Source organism: Fundulus heteroclitus, chromosome 23 (genome assembly GCF_011125445.2).
Source record: "Fundulus heteroclitus isolate FHET01 chromosome 23, MU-UCD_Fhet_4.1, whole genome shotgun sequence".
NCBI lineage: Eukaryota > Metazoa > Chordata > Actinopteri > Cyprinodontiformes > Fundulidae > Fundulus > Fundulus heteroclitus.
In genome coordinates, this window is record NC_046383.1 from 15,374,837 (window position 1) to 15,391,517 (window position 16,681).

General features: G+C 43.7%; 1 protein-coding gene across 1 annotated transcript; it reads right to left on the reverse strand.

Moving 5' to 3' along the window:
* Window positions 1–1,965: 1,965 nt before the first annotated feature.
* Window positions 1,966–13,589, reverse strand: si:ch211-132p1.2 (F2R like thrombin or trypsin receptor 3). The gene is made up of 2 exons (XM_012858129.3): window positions 13,105–13,589; window positions 1,966–3,253 (listed from the first exon to the last, which is right to left on the reverse strand). The coding sequence occupies exons 1-2, from the start codon at window positions 13,208–13,210 to the stop codon at window positions 2,190–2,192; spliced, it is 1,170 nt and encodes a 389-aa protein (XP_012713583.2). The 5' UTR covers window positions 13,211–13,589; the 3' UTR covers window positions 1,966–2,189.
* Between the last annotated feature and the right edge of the window lie 3,092 nt (window positions 13,590–16,681).

The window sequence follows — 16,681 nt, forward strand, 5'->3', positions numbered from 1 at the left end:
TAACACGCGGTTCTTTGTTGTTGCTTTCGCGCGTGCATATAGTGAATGGCAGGGCAAAAACACATGGAGTTCTCACCGTAAAGCAAGACCGACTCTTGCGGTCTTGCACAGACTTCTGAGTCTGTGGGTGCGGGCCAAGTAACCTGACAACAGCCAGATGCATGTCTCGCTCCGCCTAGCTCCACTCACATCCATCTGGGACAACGCCATTGGAATTGCCTTTATTGAAGGCTGGGGCTTATCAAAAATTCTTGCATATGATTGGATAAGCCACTTGTCTGTCATCTTTATCGACGTGCTATTTCAACCACTCACAACGAAGCTAACCCGTGACGCTGTGAGAGCGACGCAGGAAAAAACAAAACTTTTTTTTTTTTTAAATGTATTTGCGGCTCTAGTGGCACGTGTTTTATTGACAGTGAGCTGACAGGAAGAGGGGGGGGGGGGGGGGGGGGGACAGGCGGCAAAGCGCCGCGGGTCGGAGTCGATCCTGGGCGGACCTCGTTGAGGACTAAAGGCCTCCTAATATGGTTTGCGCTAACCGCTAACGGTTAGCGGCTAACCGCTCGTTAGCGGCTAACCGCTTGCCAAATGCGGTCGGGAGAAGGGCGAAAACATGGTTTCCACCAACAAAAGCCTTCAGAGCCGTTCTCTGATGTTCTTTTAATGAAAAAATATCAGGTAGATTGGACAACACGGAAGAAATAGCAGCATCAATGTTAACGCTTGCTTCCTCGATGCGAGCCGCCATTGTTGTTGGAATCTCACGGTCGCTTCTCCACTACGTCACATCCAGGAAACACCCGCCCTGCATCCTGATTGGCCAGACCATAAATTTGGTTGGAGAAATCACTTTCAATGAGCGGTGTCCCAGATGTATGTGAGTGGAGCTAGGCGGAGCGAGACATGCAGCTGGCTGTTGTCAGGTTAGCGGCCGAGGGCTCCTGCAATGGGGTACCGCGCGCAAGCTATTTTTAGAAACACAACGTCACGATGACGTCACATCAAGTGGTACGCAGTGGGGCAAACTCCGGAAACCCGCCGCTGTTTTGCTGTAAAAGAGACGTGCGTTAGCCTAGGTTTTACTCGGTAAACGACTGCTTTTTCCAAATCTAAGACCATGGTTTTTAAACATTGTTGCTATGGAACGTGCAACAGCAACTCGAGGTACGCTGATCGGCCGCATATGAAGGATGTTTTCTTCAAGACTGCCAAGGAGAAATGTGTGCGCTGGGACCGGGGCGGTCGGCCTACACAACAGTTCAACCCGGAAAAAGTTACCAAATTCAAGTACATATGTAGCAAGCATTTTGTCGGAGGAAAGGGCCCAACCGAAGAACATCCTGACCCAATTCCAGCGACATCAAGTCAAGGTAAGAGTATTTTGGTGGCCGATATGTTAATAAAGTAGCGCCTGCTACCATGATCGCATATAGGCTATCATGGTAGCAGGTGCTAACATGATAGCCTGCTACCAGGATAGCTTACTCAAAAACATTTCAAATGAGACAAACATTAAACATATACCCATTCCTGGACGATGATTGCAAACAACAACAAAAAAAAAAAAAACGGCCGACGCTGCCATGATCGCGCGCAGAAAAAAAAAACAAAGCTTACCGTTCATCAACTCGGCCAGTTTTCCAGTCTTTTTAAGCCCTCGAACCTCAAGCCATCATTTGAGCTGAAGGTTGGTGTGTTCTTCGACAGTGCGACCAGTAAACCGTGTACCTGGGACATCGTCTTGGGAAAGTTTAACGGCTGTAAAGTCGGTCATATCGCTGTTTCTGTTGCGCTTGTAATAGCTGGGTTATCCGTGCTTTCTCTCCTGTATGCCCTACCTAAGCGGCAAAAGGGGCGTTGCTCTTGAGACGGTGACGTCACGTGCGCAGTACCGCATTACAAGTGCGGTATTTCCCCCACAGACCACCAGGGCGGCCGAGAAAACCTTTGTTCAACCTGAAATGACTCATTTAATCATCCAAAACGGTATGGAACACATTAATTAACTGAAAAATGTTGCATAGTATGCCTTTAAAGTGGAACTTTGTTTCTTCTGGGTTTTATGGGATGAACTGGTGAAATATTCTGGAAGTTTTAACAAAGTCTCACAACAAACAAACAACAACGAGCTGATTGGATCAGAACCAGGAAATAATACTGCCTTGGTGGTGGATCTGGGTCAGCAGTCAGGTCTCCTTCACGTCGTCCTGCTGGGATCTAGCTGCCGTGTCAGGAGTCATGGACAGCAGGGTGATGTTTGACTTCTGTCCTGCTGACGAGGGGGTGCTCCCCTTGGAGGATGGACCGTCTTCGCTCTCAGTAACACAGCACAGCACGCTCTTGATCTTTTGTCTGAACTCTTTGGACACAAAGTAGAAGATGAAGGGATCGATGCAGCTGTTGAAGGTGCTGACGGCCAGGCTGATGGTGTAGGGGACGTAGAGGTCCTCTGCGTCCGGCCAGGCGTTGCTGTAGGTCAGGAGCAGGAGGAGGTTACTGGGCAGCAGACATGCAATGAAGACCACTATCACCAGCACCGTCACCCTGATGGCGTGACTGTAGCGCCTGCGTTCGGCCAGCAGGGTGTGCAGGATGGCGCTGTGGCAGAACAACACCACGACAAACGGCAGCAGGAAGCAGAAGACGAAGAGCGTGCTAAAGTACGGCAGGAGGAACTTCTGCTGTTCGCTCTCGGGCAGGACGTCGTGGCAGGTGGTGATCTTTGGATCGTCCAGTTGGTAGGTCTGCCGTGACAACAGCAGGGGCAGCATGGCGGCCAGCTGCACCACCCACACCCACACAGACATATACAGAGACACCCGCCGGCTGCGAAACGACTTCGCACCGAACGGGTGGACCAGAGCCACGTATCGGTCTAGAGCCACAAGAGCGAGGCACCAGACCGAGCTGTACATGTTCCCATAAAACATTGCCATGACAATCCTGCAGGAAGCCTCCCCCAGGAACCAGTCGTTCCCTCTGAAATGGTAAACTATCCGAAACGGCAGAACCAGGAACAGCAAGCAGTCCACCACGGTCAGATTGATGAGCAGCGTGGTCGACGGCATGTGTTTGGTCCGGAACACAAGAACCCACAGAGCCAGCAGGTTGGTGGGCAGACCGACACTGAAGGCCAGCAGGTAAATCAGGGGCAGGTACAGGGTGGTGGTTGGAGCCTGGATCTGTTCCAGCTGCTTCTTCTTTAGAGTGGTAGTGTTACAGTGTTTCCACGGCACGAAGCCTCGAAGACCTGCAGAGACCATAAAACACTATTAGTCTGTAAACCTTCAGAGACCATAAAACACTATTAGTCTGTAAACCTTCAGAGACCATAAAACACTATTAGTCTGTAGACCTGCAGAAACCATAAAACACTATTAGTCTGTAGATCTTCAGAGACCATAAAACACTATTAGTCTGTAAACCTTCAGAGACCATAAAACACTATTAGTCTGTAGACCTGCAGAGACCATAAACACTATTAGTCTGTAGACCTGCAGAAACCATAAAACACTATTAGTCTGTAAACCTTCAGAGACCATAAAACACTATTAGTCTGTAAACCTTCAGAGACCATAAAACACTATTAGTCTGTAAACCTTCAGAGACCATAAAACACTATTAGTCTGTAGACCTGCGGAGACCATAAAACATATTAGTCTGTAGACCTGCAGAAACCATAAAATAATAAAATAAAATGTCCTATGTAAGGGAACCAGTTGATTGCTTCAAAGTCCCGACAAGCAGCATTCACTCCTGGAGAAGCGTAGAGCCACAGGAAGAGTCATCTGCATTGTTGATGGCTTTGCAGCAATCCTTCATACTGAGCAAGCATGAAGCGACAGTGAAAAGAAAAACTCCCCTTTAACAGGAAGGAAAAATCTCCAGCAGAACCGGGCTCAGGAAGATTTATTATTAACATGAACAAACTGGAATCTGTCTAACAGATAAGATTTAAACCAACCTAATGCTTTCCCCTTAATCCCTACAGTATGCTCAAGTCTAAAGCTAGGCTAGGGTAAAGCTAGGCTAGCGCCCTTTTACCACGGCAAAAAAGCAAACCGTGTGAAACACGAGGAGTTCCCAAGCGCGATGTGCATCTACAGAGAATGTTTTAAAAGTGCTTATGTGTTAGAAACAGATGTTACAGCAAAGAGATTAAAGATAAAAGTGAGAGTCTAGAGCAACAGACCATAGTTTACACCATGAAAACAGGAAGTGACACAATACGCCTTACCGCGTAGGCAGCTAACTTTAGCATGTGGTGTATTCGCTTGCATGCTAGTGGACCAAGTTGTTCAGATTGTCCCCTTTTTCTGTTACACAACTACACAAATGCATAGAAATATGAGTCTGTGCTAAAGCCGCTCATCTTCACTCCAGACAACCACACAGGCGTCGACTCTATTAGAATAGATGCCTCATTAAATTCATGTAACAATCTGTTAAAAACATGACATCAAGATTATTGTCAGTAACAAAGTCATGTTTAATGTTTAATAAAGCCAGTTAATGGCTTAGTGGTTATCTCTGTGGCATTTTATGGCTTCTAAGTAGGATTGATTATTTCTGTTTTTATATCCCCTTAGCTTTGTTCTTTCTACCACACATCATCACAGATATTTCACGCTATCTCCCATCAGCGGTCCCAGCTGGTGTTGGAAACTACCACGTCTGATAAAGCTATGTAACTGGGTGTGTATCACAGTGAAGGGATCTGAAGGTCCCCAGCAAAGGCGTGCTCATCATCCTTGATGGGAAGTTTTCTTAAAGGAGTTTTAGGCGTTTAGGTCCATCAGTGGCAGATCTTGGCTCTGTTCTACTTTGAGGACAAAGCTGCTGTTGCATTCACTGTCCAACCCAGGATGGTCTTTCATCTGGCAGGGTAAACGCCCAAGGCTTAATAAATTACAACTCCAAAAACCTAAACAGCAGAGGGGGGGTTGCCCTCCCCAATTTCCTGTTTTATTATTGGGCCGCCAATCTTAGATGCCTAGTGTTTTGGTATTTCTACCATAACCAGGGTGACTGTCCTGACTGGGTGGCTATGGAGCTTCTCAGTGATAATAATTTGTCCATCCCGGCCATGCTCTGTTCTCCACTCTCACCCTCTTCATTTAACCCTATTTCAAACCTAGTAGTGAAATACTCGCTGAAAATATGGGGCCAGTTTAGGACATACTTTAATTCCAATTGCACTTAACGATTTTTTAAACCGTCTGTTCAGGACGGGGTGTTTCTAGAGTGGCACCGGAGGGGACTTACTTACTTTAAGGACCTTTTCATAGAGAAGAATATGGTATCCTTCAAGGAACTCAGCAATAAATATGGTTTACCTAAATCCCATTTTTTTTTTAGATATTTACAAACCAGAAACTTTATTCAGTCTCACTTGTCAGGCTCAGCCTATCTGCCAGAGCACACACTGTTGGAAAACCATCCTATTATTGAACCCGACTCGTTAAGGGCTGGTTTCGTGACTTTATAATAAAATGTTGACTATGAAATAGATCTCCTCACTTAAACTTAAAGCTTCATGGGAAGAAGATTTGAATATGACCATACTGGATGAGACATTGGACTCTATACTTAAACTGGTGAATACAACATCTCTGTGCGCGCCACTGTCTCATCCAGTTTAAAATAGTGCACAGAGCTCATCTCTCCAAAAGCAAACTATCCCGTTTCTATCCAGAAGTCACGCCATACTGCGATAAATGCAAACCTGCCGTAGCCACATTGGTCCATCAGTACTGGTCCTGCCCCGCTGTTGGTCAGTTCTGGACAGTCGTTTTCCGTACGATGTCCGGGTTGGCCGGAGTGGTGGTAAATGGGATTGCTTTGTAAGGACTAATTTTTTGTGTATTGTTTTATGTCTGTGTTGGATAAGCACTTCTTTGTATTCACAAACTATGTACAAAAGGAAAAGGAAAACTCAATAAAAAGACAGTGATTTAAAATAAATTAGTCTGAATCGAACCCATCAACGCCCAACTCTGACAACAGGTAACTGTCCACCACTTTCTCCTGTGCCATAGATCTAAGAAGAATCCCTGTTTTCTTCCCTGTAACAATTAACTGGTTCATTAATCGCTCGGTACTGAATGAAGCAGAACCTCCTGGACCTGAGAACTTATGGCTGTAGTGCCGTTTATCTGGATGAGCCGTGAGCTGCAGCATCAAACGATGGTATTGGTAAATGGCCTGTACCGCGCTTTAACTAGGCCATTCACACCCTGGCGGTGGTGAGCTATGCTAGCAGTCACTTGTCTGTTTCCTGCTCTGATGATCCTGGTTGTATTTTTCTTTTGTAGAGACAGATAAAAGCAATATTTCAGTCACTTCCAGCGAAATCTTCTGACTCTTCATCCTTGTCGGTTAGGGACCGCTTTGAAAATATTAAAACCTCTCCAACCCCATAAACAATCAAATTTCTGGGAAACAAGGCAATCAACAGTGTGATTTGAGACGCTGTGGATTCCTGTGTGGTGGTGGGTTTTCACTGTGGTGCCGATAAAAGCAAACAGTCGCTGTGGTTTGCTGCTCACCGTGGCCCGAGCCCATTACTTCCAGCTCCTCCTGTTTGTCATGTTGTTCCCCAGAGCATGTTTCTCCCTCAGCAGCTTCTGATGAGCGATAAGTGCAGCTGTTTCAGCCTCACATCTCTATCTAATGATGTAATGGACAAATATTTCCTTACCAGTGAACTGCCCTCTTTTAACCTCCCAAATGCATTAGAAGCATTGTCACTTTTCCTAACATCTTCTAATGCATTCTTCATTATTTTATATGAACTCTCGCTGTCCTCCCAGCAGCCATTTGTCTCCGCCAACTTTATCTCACACCAGCAAACCAAGTAATTTGTTTTCTTGTTCCTCAGGAGGAAACATAACAAAACCATTGAGCTCTCTTGCCTCCTTAAACAAGCTTGGATGCATTTTCAGTTGTTCTTTTTTATATCTCTCTTTGCAGGTGTAGAAGCAGACTCAGAGGAAGTTATATTGCTCTGTCCCTTTGCTCTACTCTTTCTCTTTCATCTCTTCTCCCTTTTAGCATTTTGTCTCATATGTTTCTCTTTACCTTTCCATTTTTGTGTCCATTGAAGATGAAATAATCCAGAAATAATATCTGATAAAGCTTTTTGCATATGTAATCAAGCGGAGCACTATGGTGAAAGCACCAAAGCTCCACTTGTGAAAGTAAATCTCTTTGTCAGCAGTTCTTAATGCTGCCAGACAGGACATAAAAAAACAGTACAGCGTTACTACGATGCGCAATGTTTCATCCGCTTAAAGCATGAAGGAAAACCCCATCAAATGTCCCAAAAGAAAACCGTACACTCACTGTTTGTGAAAGTATCGCTGGACCTAACAGGTTTCATGTTTGTTTAAATGACAACCAAATCCAAAATAAGCTAAAGAAGGAGGTGACCATCAAATAAAGTTTGGTGAATTTTATTTATTCTAATTACTATTTTTATATTAGAATTATGATGAAAAGATGTGCCTAATAAAAGTTTTTTATTAGGCACAGGAAAGATTTTTAATTACCCCTAACTGAGTTCTTTCATTTCTCTGGATTGAGAATAAAAAAAACTAGAGTAGCACGTTCTTCTGAGTCAAAGGCTGAAAGAGTGAATTTAAAATGCATAGCATAAAGGGAAATACCTTAGAGTCAAATGTTAACTCTGAAATGATGAGATTATACTCTTAAAAATAGCCGAACATATCTGAGCTGCGGCAGGAAACACGTTTGTCCCTTTTCTGCCCTCTGCATCACATCTTTATCTGCTTTAACTCATCTGTCAGATCTTTGACATTTTTCACCACATTAAATGATTGCATCGCTGATGATCAGTCATTGGTTCCTCAGCAGCTGCTTCTGGGTAACATTTAAGCTCATAACATCAGTGAAGCAACATTTGACTGGTGAAATAAATGTCAACTGTTTGATTACTTCCTGTTCTTCACAGTTTCTGACGCGCTGTGACTAAAAGTGCAAAAAGTGGGTATGCACCAGAGGTGGGTAGAGCAGCCAAAAACTGTACTAAAGTAAGAGTAGCACTACTTTAACATGTTTTTAATCAAGTAAAAGTAAAAAGTAGTCAGCCTAGAAATTACTCAAGTACTGAGTAACTAACCATAACAGCTGATGATTTAATATTTAAAAATGATGTATTCAGACAGACAATATAAAGTTATGTGCAAATTCTGTTTTTTAAAAAACAAAACTGAGAAAAATATACAAAGAATAACATGTAAATTTCTAATCAGCCAACCACATGGCAGCAACTCAATGCATTTAGGCATGTAGACGTGGAACGGGAAAGAAAGGTGATCTCAGTGACTTTGAACGTGGTTGTTGGTGCCAGGCAGGCTGGGATTTTCACCCACAACCATCTCTACAGTTTACAGAGAATGGTCTGAAAAAGAGAGAATCTCTTTTTCTGTGGGCGCAAATGCCTTGTTGAAGCCAGAGGTCAGAGGAGAACGGCCAGACGGGTTCTGATAGGAAGGCAACAGTAACTCAGGTCTGCAGGAGAGCATCTCTGAACGTACAACACGTGGAACCGTGAGGTTCAACGGGCTACAGCAGCAGACGACCACACCGGGTTCCACTCCTGTCAGGTAAGAACAGGAAACTGAGGCTATAATTCACACAGGCTCACCAAAACTGGACAATAGAAGATTGGAAAAACGTCGTGTGAGTTAGCCTGGCCAAAGAGGCTAAAGAAGGCAGTCAGGCAAAAGATGTCCAGTGCAGCAGGTGGTTTATTCACAAAAAAGAAAGGTGTTGAAAAAAAAAATATTTACAAAAAATCTCAAAAAAGAACTAAAAGGTTTAACATGGCAAATTAATGTCACGTGCCACAGCTACACGGACCTCCTTCTCCCCCGCTCCTCTTGTCTTTTATACCCTTTCCCCAAAGGTACAAAAAATGGCCTCCGATGGACTCTCCCACACAGGCACCCCCAAACAATTGATACTTTCCCTATCATTGGTTAAGTCAATACAATTCAGCACTATATCTGACTATGAAAACAACAATGCAAATTTAAATACAACAGCATGAAAGTACACAATACCAAAACTCAAGGACAAAAAGACTGAAGTAGGTATCACTTCCCCCTCTTCAGTTGGTAACCTTCCTGTGCCAATCCTCCAACAGGAAGGCCTACTTTCCAGGAAGTGAGGTAACACCTCCTCCTGCAACACATCAGGTAAGTTCACTAAAATAAAATACACAAGATAAATGAAAAACAATTACAAACAAACTGAATGATTTAAACCAATATGTTATAGTAAATAATCAGTAGAAATGCAAAACATAAATAAACCCGGGATAGTATATATATTTGCAAACTAAAGACTAAATACAATATGGCTAAATCAAACAAACCAGAATGTTACCAACATATATATATATATATATATATATAAACAGACAAATGGTGTTCTCACATACTTTGTCACACGTTGCCTGGTCTTATTTGAAAGAAATAAGACCAGAGTGGATTCGGGAGATTTTTAAGATGCGATTCCCCCTGAAGAGCAGGTAAGCCGGCATTGGGGAAACTTCTGGAAAAATTGCCGTCCCTAGCTCTCAGGCTTCATTTACAGAAATTTGCAATTCTACAATCCCTGAGTTATTCCCTTTCCACGGTGAAATAATTCAGCTGTGGTCTGAATTCTTTGTTAATTTACCCCCATGGTCCCCCTTTTTTGCCCCGGTTCTGAGCTGCGTCTGGGAGTAACTCATTTTGGTGTCCTGTCTTTAAATATAAAGGAGGTGCTTCCTAAACGTAATGACAAAAACTGGTTCATCCCAGAAATAGAAGAGCCAAAGCACAGCTGAGCGGAGATGTGTCTGCAGTCCGATGCAGCGAGGACGGCTCAGACTACATCAGTGTTTACAGCTCGGTTTGCAAATTGTTGAAATGAATATGGGCGCGCTCCTATCCAATTCTCACGGCCCGTAGTTCTTTACTACCAAGATTTGGTAGTAAAGGAGAAACAATTATCAGAGGCAAACATTTAAAATATGCATATTTATTTAATTTGGAATTCCAAAGAGACAAAGAAAAACTTAAAAGCTTTAGTATGTGACCGACATCCTTATCCCAGCCATTGCAAGCTCTTTGTCTGCCCTCATCTTAGCAAACCCATCTTTTATCAGACTGACCAGCCCCTCACGATTAGTTTGGGGTTGTGGGGGCAGTCGCTGTGGCTTCAGGTTATTTCTGCTCCCAAAACAAGGAGACTATTCATGAAGTGAGGCTGATTTAGCACCCAGATGTCCTATCAGGGGGTCAACCCAGATGACCTCAAGAACCATAAAATAGCTTTCAGACCTTAAAGCAAACACCCTGTGAGCTGTGTGTTTTCTGCCTCAGAGGGGAGACACAGTTAAGAGAACAGAAGTACCTCCTATTATTTTCAATAAAAATGACTGATTAATATAACAACTAATGATATTTTTCCATAACAAATTCCAGAAAGATTACATCTGTCTCCTTCTCCTTCTGTGACTGCCACTATTCGGACCTCCTCAGCTACTGATAACAATAACAGCAACAATAATCCAGATTATAGCATTCACAGTGTTAGAACACAAATATTATATAGACAGCAACACCAGGAAAGAGTTAAACACAGTCAGTGAATTATTCAACCTATTTGTATTTTTCTTGAGCTGGTAAAACTAGTTATTAATGTAGAAACACGACAGAAAAACAGGCTGGTGTATGTTTATTAAAATAAATGTCTTCCTGTTCCTGGTCATTAGTTTTAATCCAGGGGCAGATCTGCCGGGGTGGCATAAGGGGGCAGCTAAAAGAAAGCCTTGCCCCCCCCCCCAGCTGGCAGCTACAGTTAATGGCACACCAGACGTTATGATTGTGAACGTCTTATGACCGACAACATTGAATACAGCGCGGTGTAACCTGACACCGGCTGAGTGGAGGGAAGTGAGAGGGGAGGCTGTGCCAACAGCAGGAACGCATGTATTTAAGCATGATAGCACTTTAATGAAGAGAACTGATTCAAATATGACCAACAGAGCTACTTTTAATTACATTTATGATATTAACACATGCATTATGCTTATACATCATGTAGAACAAGTGTTGTTTGGCAGATCAATTCAAGAAATTGTAGTTTTGAGATGAACACGTCTGAATCAAAGGTTTTAAAAACCTAGTGTCTCTAGAACGTGTTCTCTGCTCTGCGGTTTATAATTATAGGTCACGTTCCCCACAAATCCACCAACAGAACAATAGTTACAGCTTTGTGTCACATCCAGACCTTTTAAATGAAAGATCAGATGCCTGTATGGGTGCATCTAGGAAACGAGGAAACGTGTGTCTACATCAGACGATGATGCAAAGTGCAGAAATTGCTTTTCTGTATAAATCCTGTTGGGTCTTGATAACTCACAGCAATTATATGAAAAACATTACTGCATCTAGCCAGGTGGACTTTGACAGAGGGACAGGTGTGTTATTCACTATTATGTAATTTGTAGACACTATTGGAGGCTCAAAAACTCAGAAAAAACATTATTTAGTTATGCAGAATATATTGAATGTAACCCGTCTGTTCTGGCAAGGACAGAAATTCCAGCTTTTCTTTTGAAGATGAATGATGCCCACATCCGCGAGCCTTTTACATGTTAGACATAAAATCATTATATTACTGCATTGTTAATTTATCAATAGGGTTAAAACTTCACCCTGAGTGTTAAAGTAGGTGCTTTTAAACCTAAAAGGGGGGGGGGGGGTGGCACACACATTCCTATCTGGCTCTTATTGTACTGAACAGATAGCTCAATATTAATCTATAAAACTTTTATTTATGGAACACCCAAGAAGACCAGAGTGCTGTAGGTCAACAATTGACCATTGACTAAAAACACTTAAAGAGGTAAAAGCCTAAAATCTTCTGCTCAGCTGGAATAAAGAACCTAATTAAAAAGATGTCCTTCCAATCAGAGGATAATCGTTCAGTATAGCAACAGCAGAAAAACTCCTCGGGTCACTAAACAAGTCCTGGGAACATCTGAGCAACACGGATTCTGACCTAAAACTTCTTCTAGGAACATGCATGAGCAAAACCTGCCAGGTAAAGATGTTTAAATGTTTTAAATGGTTTAAAACCTAAACTAAAACCTCAAAATCAACCCTGAACCGTACAGGCAACCAGTGCAGGGCGAGTTGGATGCATCAGTGCTCAGCTTGGTATAGCAGAGTCCAGAAATAAAAAAACAGGTATTTTCATTATGGACTGAGACCAGTTCTACATCAGGGAAACAAAGCAGCCACCGGGTTTAAGGATGACCCAGCACAGAATAAAAACCCATCATCGCCCAGATTCAGTGGTTTCCACTCATCTGCAGGCCAGGGTCACCTTTTCAGGGATCAAGATGTTCTCATATTCGATAGAGAGGAACGGTTGTCCTGTTGATCCACGATTAAACACCTGAAACTCCTATACACACACACACACACACACACACACACACACACACACACACACATACATACGTCTGCTGATTGCTGCTGGATAAAGCAGATTCATTATTTCTACACATATGCTGGTGTAACCTTTAATTTCTGTGTACACCATCAACCTTGGGATGTTCCAGCTGTTCCAGTTGTTCCAGATGTTCGAGGGCACGGCTGCACAAACTTTCTCTGACCCACTCCCCTCTTTCGGTTTTCTTTCCAGCATCTGTGCTCATTTAACCCGTTCCTTTCCTACTTGAAGTTAATTTTATTAAGTATACTTAAGCTTAAGTTTTAGTTTTAATGTATGCCTACTTAGTCTTAGACTTCTGTTTATACTTTTAAGTATAACGCAAGTATGCTTAACTATACTATTGTTAAGTATATAAACTATAGTTTATAAAAAGTAAACTACCAGTACAATGGCTCATTTTAAGTATGAAATAATCGTAGTACACTTGAATAAACTACTTTAGGGAAAGCATCAGCAGTCTGACCCGGTACCGTGCCAGCTGCCTTATGGAACAGAAACCCACTCGGAGCCGCAGCCGGTTCGGCCTGAAAGTGGCCGGTGTCCCCCGCCGTGGTGCAGACTTACGGGAAGACATGTCGGAACATTCTGCGTCCTGGTCCGGATCCGACAGCGTCCTGCAGAGGGACGGCAGCGCAGAGGCCAGCAGCAGAACCCCGACCAGCCGCTTCATCCTGCTCCGGGTCTCTGGCTCGGTTCTGTCCTCAGCACACGCTTCCCTCCCACTGAGGCAGATCCACGGCTACAGGTCCACTGCAGCTTCAGCTCAGCGGTGGTTCCGTCTGTCTGGTTCGGTCTCTGTGGACCCGCCTCCGCTGCTGCTGGGACCCAGATGTTTGTTTGTGTGTGTGTCGGTGGAATGTGTGTCTCTGTGAGGACCGAGCTCAGGTTCTGCAGCACTCACTCTGGTCCACACTGAGAAGGAGTTGGGTCAGAACCAGATGGCGACCTCGTTCAAGCTGACCCGGTTCTGCTGAGGTTCCACTTCTCATAGCGGCAGCAGGCAGTAACATGAGGTCTGGTCATTAAACAGTAAATTACCTCAATTTAGCCACGCCCCCAGCCCTGACCGTCCAATCAGAGCTCAGAACAGCAAACAAGTTTCAGCTGGCCTGTCTGGGTTTCACATGTTAGGTTCGACTATAAGACAAGAGCAGAGTCAAGAGGACTAAAGAAGCTGAAATGGTTCTGTTACAACTTGACCCAAGCTGACCCAACACTAACTAAACCCGACTAACCTAAACCCTAAATTAACTAATCTGAACAAAATGAGCCTTAACCCAATCTAGTGGAAATAGCCCGACCCTGACCCAGTTCTGTTCTGGATTGGCTTACCTCCATGCAGGTCCTCCTCAGAACCAGCCCTCATCAACTCTCCCTCCACCAACAGAACCCGGCTGGACTCAGAGTGAATCTCACCTGGACAACACCTCCCTGGGCCTCCATCAGATCATCAGACTCACCTGAGCAGACCAGTGACACTTTCACCCTGACCCGTCTGGCTCCAGAACCTCAGCTGGGATCCTCACCAGGGAATTACCCATTCTCTCTAAAGCACAAATCCAAAACTAGTGCTGAGCACATCAACGTTTTTCTCAGTATATTTCCAAGACCTCTTTAGAAATGAACCTCCCGGTGAAGAACCAAGCTGACCAACACGCCCAGATCTTTGAGCTCAAGTTGTGTCAGAAACGTTTGGATTCCACAACGAATCCATGACAGATGTCAACGACCTAAATAATCCATCAAAGAAGAGAATAATATTATGGGTAAAATATGGGAATTTAATAAAACTTCATAGAAAAACCTTTTTTGGTCATGGACAGTGAGATTTTAATCCATTCTTCGAAGGTTCTGGAGGTTCTTTCTATCTTCTCGGACCTTCAGTTCTTTCCGTAGAGTTGTCGGCTGATTCCAGCAGGTCTTTCCTTGGCGGCATGTTTGGGACTATTCTCTTGGAAACCCAATCTGGTTTCATCTCCAGATTCTTATCCAGAACGTCCCACTCCATTTCTCCATCCAGCCTTCAGCTATATGAAGTCTGCTAGAACCTTCTGTCAGAACCTTCTGCTGGTTCTGGCAGAAGGTTCTGGACACCGTGATGTTCCCACCGTCAAACTTCAGTCTTGGCACAATATTGTTGGGCTGACGTTTAGAACAGTTCTTCCTCACAACATGGTGCGTTCAGTGACATCTGGAGCGTTCAGCTTTGGACTCATCTGACCAGACTGTTCTCCCGGGGTTCTACTGGCTGGTCCACGTCTTCTGCAGCAAACGTCAACTGAGATCCAATGAGCTTTTCCTTCAGCAGTGGAGTCTAGTGCAGCGAGTGTGGATGGAGGTTACTGAGTGGACCCCTGATTGTTTTCAGGGACAAACTGTAGCTGCTGTGTCCAGGTCTTTCTGGAGCTCTCTGGGTTCTCCTAAACTCATGGAGAACTTGACTCGTCTGTCAGGAGAAGAACCGGGCCCTGGCTGGTTAATGGGGGACCTCTGGGTTCTGGTTCCAGCGGCGCTCACTGGAACATTCAGAGGTTTAGAACTGCAGCTGGAACCGTAGCTGTTAGCTTGTTTTACACCAGTAAGGCCTTCTGGGGAAGAAGTCTTTGACCAGTCCTGTCGCTCTGTCCTACTTTGGTCAGAGAAACCTTTGACTAGGCCACCAGTTAATATGAGACCAGCTGATATTAATGTCCACAGAGCAGCAGGAATGTTTTCTGCATCCTTTGCTTTGTGTTCTAAACATATTTTCTGTTTCACCTGTTTGAGTTCTCTGGACGTGTGTCTGGTGTCAGATGCATGTTCACAGAAATATCAGAAAACTGTCGATGTGTTCAATAATTATTTTACCTGCTTTTGCAGAAAAATACAGTTCAGTCAGTCAAACCGTCTAGATGGTCAACATTGAAGTTATAAGAGCCATTTTGTTGTTAGTGCTGTGACAACGTGTCACCACAGGAGGGAGGAGAAGCTCCACCTGCCACTGTTGCTGCTTCAATCATGCTCAGGTGTGTTGGACGTGGAACCCGAAGCGCTTTTTACCAGCTGGAAGGTCAACCGCTGAAAGATGTTTGGAACATTGTGGTATCATCTAAATTAAATGGATTATGGAAAGTGGAAAAGGAGGAGAGTGGGCTAAGAAGGTTTGTTGTGTAGCGTCAGAACAACTGTAAACTCAGCACCATCGATAAGCTTGGATAAGCAAAGTTTTGGCTTCTCAATACCAATTAGTAAATGTTTTCCATCTAAGGAAGCCTTCGGTATGTTGACTTTGCAACAACGCTGTAATATGCATTGAGTTGATTTTACTTAAAAAAAAGTATGCAAACTAGCTGCCTCAAAAAATGTGGTGACCAGAAGAATGTTAGTATGAGCAAGTTGTACACATTAAGTTTGCACAACTCTATGATCTTAATAATTTAGAGTAGCCTTAATAGTGATAGTATAAGTTGTTTTTTGGGGACTTTAGAGCTCATCTGCTCGCAGGACCATCCCATGTTATGTTTCCATGTTGTTAATTGTGCAATTTTGCCTTTGCAATTTGACAAATTATTACTCACGACACTGGAACGCTTTATCTGGGTGAGGCATTTATGTTTGATTCATGAAACAACCAGCAGATCACCTCTTTCAAATACTTACGCATGGACCCAACTTAAAACTTTTAAGTTAAACCAGTTTCCAACACTTATTTAAGATGAATAAAAACAAGTTCTGCTCACTTGACATTTTCTAATTAAACTGAATGTTGCATTTTACAGGGAATCCATCCTTCTGAGCAAGCATATGGCCACAGTGGAATGGAACATTTCTTTTAAACAGGAAGAAACTTCCAGCAAAACCAGAACCAAAACCTGGTTCCGTGGGTTTGTCTCAGTTCAGCGGCTGCATCCTTCGTAGGGCGCTTATAGGCCGATTACATCACAGCGCTCAGACAAAGGCTGTTCAAAGTCACGACTCCTGTAAAGGCCCCTTCATATGCAGCCGACAGACGTGGCCTTCCTTTCCCCAGTTTGAAGGAATGGTCGGTTATTATCCTTCGTGGCCCCCATCCTATGATATAGTGCAGGTTGAAGAGGATTGTTTAAACGGAAATAGCAATGGTGGCGAGGAGCGAAAAGCTGTGAATAAAGTTGGATATATT

What these genes read in the sequence shown, in the direction of transcription:
- si:ch211-132p1.2 (XM_012858129.3), bottom strand. Translation starts at nt 13,210, where the DNA reads ATGAAGCGGCTGGTCGGGGTTCTGCTGCTGGCCTCTGCGCTGCCGTCC. An exon ending in ATGTTCCGACATGTCTTCCC is followed by an intron (nt 3,254 to 13,104) that starts GTAAGTCTGCAC and finishes TGGTCTCTGCAG; the next exon opens with GTCTTCGAGGCTTCGTGCCG.